Source organism: Xiphophorus maculatus, chromosome 21, assembly GCF_002775205.1.
Source record: "Xiphophorus maculatus strain JP 163 A chromosome 21, X_maculatus-5.0-male, whole genome shotgun sequence".
In the NCBI taxonomy this organism is placed as follows: domain Eukaryota; kingdom Metazoa; phylum Chordata; class Actinopteri; order Cyprinodontiformes; family Poeciliidae; genus Xiphophorus; species Xiphophorus maculatus.
Genome location: NC_036463.1, coordinates 24,005,809 through 24,018,812, shown reverse-complemented (window position 1 = coordinate 24,018,812; position 13,004 = coordinate 24,005,809). Strand labels below are relative to the sequence as shown.

General features: G+C 36.0%; 1 protein-coding gene across 1 annotated transcript; it reads right to left on the bottom strand.

Moving 5' to 3' along the window:
- Positions 1 to 6,170: 6,170 nt before the first annotated feature.
- Positions 6,171 to 7,605, bottom strand: LOC111606222 (O-acetyl-ADP-ribose deacetylase 1-like). Its single transcript, XM_023326297.1, has 4 exons — positions 7,256 to 7,605; positions 7,059 to 7,117; positions 6,858 to 6,970; positions 6,171 to 6,751 (listed from the first exon to the last, which is right to left on the bottom strand). Exons 1-4 carry the CDS (start codon positions 7,446 to 7,448, stop codon positions 6,613 to 6,615), a joined length of 504 nt encoding a protein of 167 aa, XP_023182065.1. The 5' UTR covers positions 7,449 to 7,605; the 3' UTR covers positions 6,171 to 6,612.
- Between the last annotated feature and the right edge of the window lie 5,399 nt (positions 7,606 to 13,004).

Below are 13,004 nucleotides of genomic sequence, written 5' to 3'. Positions count from 1 at the left end.
TTGCGGTCAGACTTCCATCTTTTGGAACAGGCAGTACTGATGTGGTTCGTCGCTTGGCAGTCGTCACAGTCGAAAATGTCTGCTTTCTTGTCACAAGAGGTGTAGATTTTTTGTTTCACAGGTTCTATGGAGCTGTCCCCAGAAAGGTGGTGCCATTATACACACAGACACCAAGGGCTCCTGGCTTAAGACTAACCAAAATAATTACTTCTGGTAGTCAGAGGTCTATCTGTGGCAGATGTATGGTGTCACTTGGGTGTGTGCTTGTTTCCATGTCTCAGACCACAGTTATGTGTTGGTCCCATTTTCTTCATATGCAGTTCTATTCATCAGTTGCCACCACAAATAGGGGCTGTAATCTTGTGAATGAGTCTGGGGGAAGGATGTGTCTGCTTCTCTCCTTATCTTGTTGAGGGTGAGACAGCCCCCCACTCCAACACAATAAACATGCTGCAGTCACAGCACAGCAGGGATTCCACCTGGCTTGTGAGAGTCCCATTGCTGCTCAGATTACAGAGATGTCAGAATTTCTAGGCTAAAAGAGTGAGGATCTGTTGAATTCTTCTGCTGGCGTTGAGACAAAACACATCTATACAGTGAATTCCCTGTGTAGCCAGATCTTCCCCATCACTCAATCTAGAAGTCTAACACTCTCTGTACCGTACAGTGACTGAGATGTATCCATCTGGGTCTTTCAGCAATATTTACAGCAGTTGGTGTGGTTATCAGCACTTGGAATGGTCCCTCCCACAGTGGGCTGGCCCAGCTCTTCCTTTCTCTGACAAGCCAGTCTCCTGGCTTGATGGGAGGGGCTTTCTGTGGGAGAGTAGAGGCAGAGGGCAGTAAATTTGCATTTGACACCTCTTTCTGCTTTAGCGTCCTGATCATGTACTCTGTCAATTTTTTTTTCTCCACATCTGCTTTCTGCAAATCTGCAGAAAACATTGGCAAGCTGTATGGTCTTTCATGAATTATTTCAAATGGTTAATCCTTCTTGTGTGAGTGTAATTCTTATTTACATCTTTACCAAATCTAAACATTTGTTTCCATACATTTCTTAATAAAAAAAAATGACCTTCCCAAAATTAAACAAAAATCTCAAATCCTCTAATTCAGTATTTCTTTATGAATTTAATAATCATCAACCAATCAAACCTAGATTCAAAGTTTTAAACTTTAGTCTAGAAAATATTATTCTTATTCACAATCATCAGTTTGGAGTATCCAGTTACTTGACATCTAAGTTTATTTTAACCTCACATTCCAAACCAGCTGACAATTTATTATCTAAATATTAAATAATCAATACTTTGATCAGTTACTCAGTTCTTGAGTATAGTTTGTTTGTTCTCTTAATCACATTCATTTTCATCAGTGCAAAATGACACAAACAGAAACATAAAAATCTATTAGATTTTCAGTCAGTTAACAAATTTTCAGTCTACTTTCACTGTTTTTCTTTGCTCAAATTATTATCAAATTTTCTGACGTTTTAAGAATTTTTCCAATATTTCTTAATAACATTTTTAATTTGTTAACATTTATCTCTAGTTGTCAGAATCCTGTTGTAGGCAACGTGCACATTTTAAAAGAGCTACATGTGTTAGAATCCAGCAGTAACTGATTTTCCTGCTGCTGTAACACTTCACCCAATTCAATAAAATGTAGATTCATTAAAAAATTTAACTCTACATTGACTGTGCAACAAATATTTAATGGTCTACAAACACTGCAGCATCAATTATTTATTATTATTTTTAGTTTTAACACTTAGAGATATTTTAATTTTAAATCCAAACTAGCATGTCCTTTAAAAAAGGAAAAAGGAAATTTTGCAAATAATTATTAGCTTAAAATCTTTGATGATTTTTAGTTGGTGTAATTTAGTGGCATAAGTTTTTGCTAGTTCTTTGCTGAACTTTCAATGATTGCAGTTTTCCCTTCACGGTTTCCCAACCTTTGGCTCGTGGACCCTAAAAGGATCCTTAGCAGTGGTCCTGCTGTTCAGGACTCAGAGTTAACAGGGACAAACTGAGAGAATTTGTCTATCATTGAACATAAAAGCCTCTAAGACTTCCTCTTCTGGCTAGATAATTTGTGTGCAGGGTTAGCAAGCAAATCTTCAATGCAATAACAGTGTATGACAGCTGTGTGTGTGATACACTTATCTTTGGATTTCTCCTTTCTGTTTCACTTCTCCCTCCTCCTCCCAGTGCTGGCGTCGCTGGGGTGTAATCCTCCCTCCTCCCTCCTACTCTCTCTGCAGTTTCCTGTCAGTCCAACTGGCTCTGGTGTTGGATCTTGAGTTGTCCAAACTGTCCCTCTGTCAATGTCCAAACAGTTCACAAATAAAACAAGCATCAAATAGTTCAGTTTGTTGTCTTTGTCTCAGAAGTACGTTATCTTTTCCTTCTCCATGCTGATGTCAGGGAGTAGATCAGCAGAGGTTGTAAGAGTTCAGTTGCATCCAAACACAAGAATGTAATTTCAGTCCAATGTCCAGCAGGACACCATACAAGAGTTTGCTCAATGGCAGTTCCCAGGTGTCAAGGAATTAAAATCAGCAGATACTTCAGTGTCTGGAGGTGATAGAAGTCTTCTTTGTCTTCTTGATTGCCGTCATTAGCTAGTGACGAAAGAGGGACATCATCTCGGCCATGGCAAGACAGGTTTGAGTTGAGGTCAGAGGTTAGACGCACCGCAGCGAGGCTCAGACAGAGGAAAAGGAAAGAAGCAAATAGGAGTTTATTAGTTTGTTATTCCTTTATATATATATATTTTCTCTCTTTTGATTGTATAGTTTTAGCCACTTAGTACCCAACATTGTTTATATGTTATAAACATAAATAATTTAAAACACATATAAACATGAAACATGTTAAAACCCATAGTCTCTTTCATCCTTTGCCATGTTTAATTTTAAAATGTAGAATGTAAGTTAATTTACATTTAAATTAACTTAGTCTGTGTAATCATTTTATCAGAGATCAATGAATTACCTTAAGTTTATTGATCCTAATGCTGAATCTGTGAAGCCAGCGAGCAGCCCTCCTCTCATTCGGAATTTAAGTGAGATATGAGGCTGGATAAAGTCCAGGTCGGTACCAAACTCTGATCGCTGACACCTCTAGACATACAGCCAAAGGATCATAGCACCAAGTGGGCGTTTTAATCTTTTATAATTATTCTACCCAGTAATCAATACATTTAAAAACATTGTTCTCTGAGAAAAATTTTCTTTTCCTTTTTTTTTATTTTTTATTTTTTCCATCTGCCACCCTTCCGATGATTTATTTTGTTTTCTGGGCAATGTCTAGCCCAGTGGCCAAAATGGCCACAATTCCAACATCCATCTGGACGTTGTGGTTTTTGTTTTTGTTTCTTGTTTAGTTCCTGACAAATGACTGTAATTTGCAGACATTTGTTCTAACTTTCTGATATTAAGAAGTGCACTCGGCTGACTATCTACCGAGTTTGTTAATACTGAGACAAGGGCAGACGAATCTGCCGCAGCGGTCGGTGGAGGAGCGGTCGGCCGTACCTGCTCTCCCCGTCCCACTGAAGCATTCCGTCCATCACTGTCTTCTGGCCTTACAAATAAGTTATTTGATTCTACAAGCTTTTTGTCTTTAAACTTTTTAATTTGTTCTTTCCGGTCTATGGCTGCTTTTAACCATAATTTAGCACACCTTAGTTCATCCTCCTTTTTAACCTTTTTTATTCCCTTTTTTCTTGCTACACTACTCTCCAAAATTCCCACAATTGTTTGCCATTGATCAATTTTTAGTTTCCCATCTATTTTATATTTCTTTTTCCATTTTTTCATATGTACAATGCTACCAGGAAATCTGGACAGCATGTACTTTTCATCCCCTTTGAGGCCCTCAACGAGTGAGGAATTACAGGAATTTGTGTTTCCCATTTTTTTTTTTTTTTTTTTTTTAAATCACTTGCAATTGTAGCTTGAAAATATTGGTATCATGTGCTCTCTCAGAGAAAGTGCCGTAGTTCAGCATTCAGTGCCTCCTGAAGAACAGGCTTCTACTTGGATCCTAGCTCCAAGCGGTTCTTCACTTTGGATTCTAATTCCGAAGGCAGAGAGTTTTACTCCCAGAGAGAGAAACACCATTCACTCCTTTATGCACACACATCAACAAAACAGCAAACAAAACACCAATAGCAGCACAGCAAATAACAAACTTTCTATCTATGTGAGGACTTTCCCTTAAGAGGCGTCCTCTAATTAAGGAAGCTCTAAGAGCCTGTCCTTTTGCCTTTAGTTGAAACTCTCTGTCAACTGGGACTCTAACCCTTCATTATTCTTTAGTCAAATTGAAATGTTAATATTTGACAAGGACTCAAACCTATATTTCTTTAGTCAAACTAATATTTGACAAGGACTCAAACCTGTATTTCTTTAGTCAAATTAATATTTGACAAGGACTCAAACCTATATGACTTAAAATTCACCTACGTTTCTGTAGTTTTCGGGTTGTCCAGTCGGATCTCGTCACTCCGCCGTTGGCAGACAAAGTCGGACCTACGTCGCTGGCCCAGCGAAGAATTTGCTTCCTGAGTCTGTCTTTCCAGGTTCAATTGACTCTGGCCGTGCACGGATTCAGCGCGTCTTCCTCTGCCTGTCAGCGGGGGAGGTGAGAGATCCCGGGTTTCGGCACCAAATAATGATAGGTATTTTTCCTTTCGAACCTATATAAAATAAAGAACCACAGACAACGTATTATGAATTTTATAGCCAAGCTTTTGCAAAAGGAGAAAACACAGAGAACTGCTCCTCTGACCAGTTCACCATGTGTTCTGAAACTCTGCAGTAGAGCTTGTCTTTTTATTAACAAAAAACAAAAGCAAAGGGGGCTGGTGCTGATAAGATTAGGAGCCCCCGAAACGAACACAATCAAACACAGTTTTACGACTAAGGAATTTCTACCTAGGGGACAGTCAGGAAAAACAACAAAGGTCGTAAAACTTCTGATACAATCAACTAGCAACCCAGTTCCTAGGTGTGATAACTAATCAAAGGTCTGAGAAACACATTGTTAACTGTTTCACATGAAGATAAACAGACAGTTGTGACTTCCAGGTCAGTTCATACACACATAAGGAAGAGAATCACTTTAAAAGAAAATCACAATGTTCTTTAGACTGAATGTAATCTAAAGGAATAATAAAATGATAATACCAAACAATCTCTAACATTGTGACTTTTACTATGAAACTTTATGGAGTTCTAGTTGTGTCCGGTAATGGCGGATTAAATTCTATCTTGGTAGAATTATATTTCTACATTTCCAATTATTTACTATCATTTGTAATAAAGTGATGCCAACACCACGGATTCAACAGTGAGAAGTTTGTTCTAGTCATCTTAAAGATGGAAAGAGTCAATGTTGTGCTGATTCTGAGTAACTGAATGATTAACTGAATGACTTTTCATTAATTTCAGAGCTCAATCAGCGAGGTTATTCGTTTTGTGATGGTCCTAGTCTATGAAAGAAAGAAACAAAGAAAGAAAGCAGCAAATGTACATGTTGGTTCCCCTGAAAATACGGATAAATTCAGTCATTGTAGGGTTAAAGTAATTTGAAGAGGGAGAAGCGTATAAACAAGTCAATGACGACTCAATGACTTGATGCATTCTGCATTTTTCACTCGGTTAACTTAACTTTTTGTTTTTTTACTGACTTTAATACATTTAAATTGCTACGTTGTTTGATAAGTAGAATGGAAATTACTTTTTTTTTGTAAATGGTCTTGTAAATTAGCGTTTTATGAAATCAACTGAATTGAATTAAGAAATTTGACCATCGGATTGGACTGAAGAGAAATGATGAGCAATGTTTTTTGGGTTTGGGTTTTATAAAGCAAAGGTTGGTATTTTTGTAACATCAAAAGTTCATTTTTGAGGCAAAACTAAGAAACTTATAAAAATTTCAAATTGCATTTTCCTACATACCGTTGCCTGGTGTTTTAGCAGGTAAAGGTTGTCAAAAACCATGATCTTAAATTTTATTTACAAAGTAATTTTCAAAGAAAGTCCTAATATTCTGTACAACATAATTCACAGGTTACAAATACTAAAAAAGTCAAGCATCAGAATCACTAAAAACTCATGACAAAAAAAAACTTGTGACAGCAATCTTGCTCCTGAATTTGGGTCAGGAAAATAAAGCTAGAGAAGCAAACTCTTTCACAATTTAGATTTACAGATTCACAGGAAAAGCTACGTTTTCAACAACTATATAGATTTAGAAAAACAAAAAAACAAATTTTAGGCATAACTATTGTATTTTACCTGCCTCAGGGGCTTTGTTGGATCACTTTATGTAGCATGATTTAGTAGTAGCATCATGTAGTATGATATTCACAGAGTGCAACATCAGTGTTTGGAATAAGTTTCGTATCTTTAATGGCAAGAAACATCATTTTTTACATCAGTGGGATGTTAAAAGTCTTGTATCTAAACATCTCATGTGGAGGTTTTTATTGTTTCCTTATTTATTGTTTCCTTAAAACTGTTTAAGGAGTGTTGATTTCATCCAAAATTTTAAGAGATTATAAAGGATTTAAAGCTAAAAAAAACCCAATGAAAATGTGCTACACGGCATGCATTTGAAGCTTTGACCCAACACAGGGCAGGCTGTATACTGTGATGGAGATATTTGTCTCTTTAAAGATCTGTTCCAGGATCTTTGACACCTTTGACCACAGCAGCTGGTCCAAGCCACAGCCAATTCTGAGGGAGGAGATACGAGACAAGCAAATTGATTAATTATTCCCAATAAAGAAGAAGATTTAAGGGTATTTATTATAGTCATTTATTCACAGTAGTTCCTACAAACCGAGGTATTGATATCCTATTGACACCATTTTCTAAGCAGTGAGATTTCATGTCTTCCAGACTCTGTCTTAGGTTGACATACGTGGGTTTCTGGCTGGCTTTTTTCTTTGTGATCTGAGACACATAATAGGAAAGATACAGTTACCAGATTGAATAATGAAACAACTTTTGGTCCTATGCAGTATAATTGTGGTATGTTTACCAGATAGTAGATGAAACGTTGATCATATGTCAGGACAGCACACTGCCCTGGAAGCTTCTCTATTAGGACATACATAAAAAATACAAAACAGGATATGATTTAGCATTTGCTGTTGAAATCATACATTTGAATGAACTGCAAAAACGTAAAACATTTTTTTCTCCAAAACAAAGATTTTAGTAACTAGTCTGACTCACTCTGCTCCTTTAACTCTGAGACTCGACCAAACTTCTTCTTGAACATCACCGCTATGCCTGCTCCCATGCGACAGTCTTCACTGATGCAGTGGGCCAAGGATTCATCGCGTGGACAGGAGAACAAATCTCCGGTGACATACTTTAATATCCAGTTGGTTGATTGATAGAGTTTCTCAGTTTTGCCCATGTTCATACTTTCTTAAGCGCAACTTGGAGAAAACTATAACCACAAAGTACCAAGTTGGTAACGGCGCTTACTACAGCCTTGCTTATCCCCTCTACATGTGGCCCCACACTAGACTGTGTCTCATTGTTCCTTTAAGCACCACCCACTTTGCAGAATTTTTTTCCGAATTTGTCCGGGGGTTGTTAGTCCTAGTAAACTATAATAAGCTGGATTTTCTGTTTGCCTCAAAAATGAACTTTTGATGTTACAAAAATACCAACCTTTGCTTTATAAAACCCAAACCCAAAAAACATTGCTCATCATTTCTCTTCAGTCCAATCCGATGGTCAAATTTCTTAATTCAATTCAGTTGATTTCATAAAACGCTAATTTACAAGACCATTTACAAAAAAAAAGTAATTTCCATTCTACTTATCAAACAACGTAGCAATTTAAATGTATTAAAGTCAGTAAAAAAACAAAAAGTTAAGTTAACCGAGTGAAAAATGCAGAATGCATCATGTCATTGAGTCGTCATTGACTTGTTTATACGCTTCTCCCTCTTCAAATTACTTTAACCCTACAATGACTGAATTTATCCGTATTTTCAGGGGAACCAACATGTACATTTGCTGCTTTCTTTCATTGTTTCTTTCTTTCATAGACTAGGACCACCACAAAATGAATAACCTCACTGATTGAACTCTGAAATTAATGAAAAGTCATTCAGTTAATCATTCAGTTACTCAGAATCAGCACAACATTGACTCTTTCCATCTTTAAGATGACTAGAACAAACTCCTCACTGTTGAATCCGTGGTGTTGGCATCACTTTATTACAAATGATAGTAAATAATTGGAAATGTAGAAATATAATTCTACCAAGATAGAATTTAATCCGCCATTACCGGACACAACTAGAACTCCATAAAGTTTCATAGTAAAAGTCACATTAAGACACATTCAGAGCGCATCATGCTAAACCGATTCTCCGCAAAAATACAAAAAAACAAACAAACAACCAAACATAAAAAAAAAAACATTTGTTTATCATGTCAGAGTTTTAACAAGAAAGAAAAACACAGAGTATAGGCGATAAAATTGTTGTGTTATTAGATGCAGGTCACAACAGTTGGAAGTGTACATTTTATCTTTAGGGTTTTATGTAACACCGTACTAATAAGCTACATTATTGTTGGTGAATAATATCGCAGTGAACACAGATCCTGATCATCCATCACTAGTGGATCTGCTCTTCTCTTGTTCTGCAGCCCCTGGATGAACAGGAACAACTGATGCTTGTTCGTTCTGTAGGACACAATTTCCCTTTAAGGAGAAAAAAGTCAAAGTTTAGTTTGTTTTACATCGTTGTTTTTTAGCACACGCAAATGATAGAGCACTTAATAAATTAAAATAAAAGTTGTTCATTTACATTATATTCATTTAGAGCAAAAAGGAAAGTTATTAGTTATACTCTACAATTCAGAGTAGAATTCAATTTTTAACGAGATCCAAATTTTTTAAAGTTTTGACCAACCTTAAAGTGTCTTCAGCTCGTGGAGCCGTTTCAGTGAAGTTAGCGTTCATGGAGGGAAACTTGCTGCTGCTGTTCTGCTCGGTCAGAATGTTGCTGATGTCAGAAAAAGCTGCTGTCATGTGATGAGCTGTAAAAAAAATTAACAACCATGTTTGCAAAAAGAAGTGGCATTGTATTTTCACTTAAGACTTATAAAATAGTTTCATGATTTTGGTTACGCCTGTAGAATTTAAACTGAGGTAACACTGAACAATAAATCGTTGGGTAAATAGTTTGAAAAAGAAAAGGTATTAAAGACACGCTAACCTAAATGGCTGCAAATGCAACCATTGCTGAAAATGAATCAGACTCATGTAACTTAGTGTAATGTTTCACTTCTCTGCAAAACTTTGAGTCACTAAGCTTTATTCTTTTTAAACCCTTGCTATTTGATCAGTTTGATTTTAGAAGGGGAACAATGCCTTTTTAATATAACAGAAACATAAAATCTAGTCTTTTTACATCTTTAAGATGACTAGAACAAGACTCACTGTGAACACTGAGGGCGATGAGTTCAGCCAAAAGTAAAACATTCAGGATTCCCAAACATACAGCCGCACGGAGGCAGAGCCTCTCTTTGGAGCTGCTCCAACCTTAACAAAAACCTCAACCTTAGCAAAATTGAATTCATTACATACTAAATTTCTCTGTAACTTTGTTCTTACCTGTGTGATTAGATGCAGTTTTTCCAACAGGTTCCATATTGACGTAAATTTCCTCCATCGCTTCAGACTCTGTTGGCTTTAAACATTGACTATAAAATCCACAGCAGTAGTGGAACTAAGTGGGAAAAAAACTGTGGGAAAGAGATGAGATGTCTGGTGTTCAACAAAACAAAAGGTAAACGTATTTTAGAGATAACAACCAAATAAAGAAATTCATGAGCGCAGATTCAGTATTAGTTTCTTAAATATCTTACACAACATAAAATTCTTGAAGGTTTCAATAGTTTCATAAGTTCATATTTGCTGATCTGTATCAATGAATATTTATTTATCCTTTTTCTTTGTTTTCCTTCAGCTTGGTTAATCCTACTCATAATAAACACTTTACACTTTTCCATGGGTGAAAAAATAATTGACTCTTTCCATCTTTAAGATGACACAAAATTAAAAATAGTTTTAAATCACGGATATAAGGATGAAAAGATACATCTGATGTTGTAATGTTCTTGCTTCATCTTGCTCCTGCGGATGGCTGTGTCCAAAAATATTTCCTAAAGATTAATAAATTATTGGAGCAGATGCCCAACAGTTTTACAGGTCTCATTCCGTCCTGATAACTAGTCACAGCCTTGCTCTCGGTTAAAACAACTATCATCTTTGTATTTTTCTTTCTAAATCCTCTTTTAACCCTGTTTCTTGTCCAGTAGCAGAAACACTTACATTAAGAAACCACAGGTGTTGAACTGAAATCCTCCTTTAGTCCAGAAAATGTAAAATACCTGAATTGCATTATTACAAAACTTCTATAACCGTTGGATCGAATAATTATGGAATTGTACGTATTTATTCATATTTTAAAGATATGTACTTTTAGGACTGCCATCTAGTAAAAACAAGCTGCATGAGCTGGCTAGTACTGTCTAAACCTCAGTCACCATATCTTCTAAAACAGCCATCAGGCAGATCAACAGTTTGACAAACAGTTTGCTTTGTGAAGCACCGCCTCACTGGGAGGGAATCAAAAGGCTAACATGCCAATCAGGTGTAAGTTGGGCGGGTTAAAGTAAGAGAAACCAGATACTGCATTCAGAGCACGATGAAGACCAGCAAGCAAAATATCAGAGTTCAGGAGATACAAGATAGAAAATTTGACTGAATCAAGACATTGCCCAGAAGTTCAGACTGGGAAGCTAACTGGCACATTGCTAGCTAAGTATGGGGAGCAGGAAAATAGGTCGTATTTACTTTAATTTATGCAAACCAATTGCCTCAAAAAGATTCAATTACTGCAACATATAAAAGAAAGTGTAGTTACACCGTGTGATTTTGGCAAACAATATTCTTAAACTCATCCAAAATATTATTCTCCGTAAAACTTATTTTATTTTCTGCCTACAGCAGCAGCAGCAATATATTTGTTACATAGATTAAAGATTCATGGTCTCATTATTTGACAGGGTTGTTCTGTTTAAAACCTTTTGGTTTGCTTGAGCAGAAAGTGTCTGGACATGTTAAAATGTTCAACTTTTACCACCCAAAATCCTCACTTCTTTCAAATAGTTCACTTTTTATTTTATTTTAGTTGTTACATGGACTCAACTTAAATAGATTAACTTATAAAGCTTTTTATATATATATATATATCCGAATGTTCCTGCCACTTGCTTAAGATGAGTACAAACAACAAGTCGATGATAATTAAGTGATGTTCGCTTGAACTGTTTTTAAGTCTAATGTTTTATTTTACAGTGAGGAAGGCCGGAGTCTAGCTTTAGCAAATAGCTGAAGGCGTCTGATCCGCTTCAAACTCAGTACCTGTTTGCTCCGAGGCAAAACTTTGGTAAGGTTAAATTTAGTGGCTAAAGAAAGTCAGACGGTTTATTCTCCAATGTGAGAAATCCCTTGAGGTTGTCAGGTTTCTTGTTTGATCAGATCTTGTTAGTCAGTATGATTACTAATTAACGGTTGATTCTTTTGTATCTAGATGCAATGTAATCATTCAATTCACAATTGAAGTTTTATTATGGGGATTCTGCAAATTAAATATTTCATAGTATATTTCAATGATTCCTTTCATACAGTCTAAACTCTCTGAAAAAAAAGACCTTTCAGAGAAATATAATTTTGAGTATAATGATATTTTACTTAATCTGACTGATATGATCTTCTTTAGCGCATACTGATGCTTCGCATTGATCATTTATAAGCTTATCAATTACAAGAGATGTACGGTCTGTTAGTGAACAGACAGCATCAAGGAACAAAAGCTGCAGATCATTTTTAAGGTAACAAAACAATTCACCATGTTATGAGCAACTCTTGGAGCATGGTTGTGTAGTGAGTATGTTTAATTTTTATTTTTAGGTAAAGTGTACCAATAGCAGACTTAGTCAATGTTATTATAAGTTATTATAAGCCAGCTGTCAGAAGATGTAAGTAAGTCTCGGTGAGAGGGAGTATTTAAGAAAAAACACAAATTCACTGATTGAATTGTTGGTTGATAGCCAGCATATATTTAAATTTGTGCAACAAACACCAAAAGAAAAAAAAAACTATATAAAAACTGAATGGCCATTCAGTTTGATAAATATTTACACATTGAATAAATCAATATAAATCCAAGGGAACCTGACCGAGGCCTGATTAGTCCCTGTCAGATATTGTTCAGAAGTACGTGTACAGATGAGGAACTTTTACTAACATGTTTCACACTAGCAAGTGTTACAGAAAAAAAATCTGAGTTTCAAATGTATTTAAACCAAGATTTACTCTTTTGGAGAAAACATGAAGCAGTGGGAAGATCAGCGTTGATTCAACAGCAAGAAAAAAACCTGAACAAAATCATTCACAATGATACCGGGCCAAATTCTGGAAAAGTCAGGACAAATTCTTTAACTGCGGAAAGATAAAAGTTAAATTTGAGTAGGCCTGTTTACTGTCTGTCACATATTCTTAAGAAGTACGTGTACAAATGAGGAACATTTACTGAAATGTATCACACTAGCAAGTGTTACAGAAAAAGAAAATCTATTAGAGTTTAAAATTGAAGTGATGAAGGAAATCACAAACTCATAGTCAAGACCGGCTAATTGTGCTACCATAAATAATGCAGTAAAATAGTTAAACTGTAGGTTTTCTTTAGGGACTTTTGTTTCTATATGTCTTTATACACACACACACACACACACACACACACACACACACACACACAGACAAGCACCCATGATAGGAGGGGGGTCTGGGTGGTGACATATGCAGATTCCAAGAGCTGATAGCAGACCCGATCAGGAAGATATTCCGTTTTAAAACCAGAGATTGATCACCATTGTTATCGATTGTTTG

Bases quoted from the DNA above. Each gene is read 5' to 3' on its own strand.
- LOC111606222 (XM_023326297.1), bottom strand. From the start codon at position 7,448: ATGAACATGGGCAAAACTGAGAAACTCTATCAATCAACCAACTGGATA. The intron at 6,971-7,058 runs GTAAACATACCA...TATGTGTCTCAG, and splicing joins AACGTTTCATCTACTATCTG to ATCACAAAGAAAAAAGCCAG. The intron at 6,752-6,857 runs GTTTGTAGGAAC...CTCCTCCCTCAG, and splicing joins AATAGGATATCAATACCTCG to AATTGGCTGTGGCTTGGACC.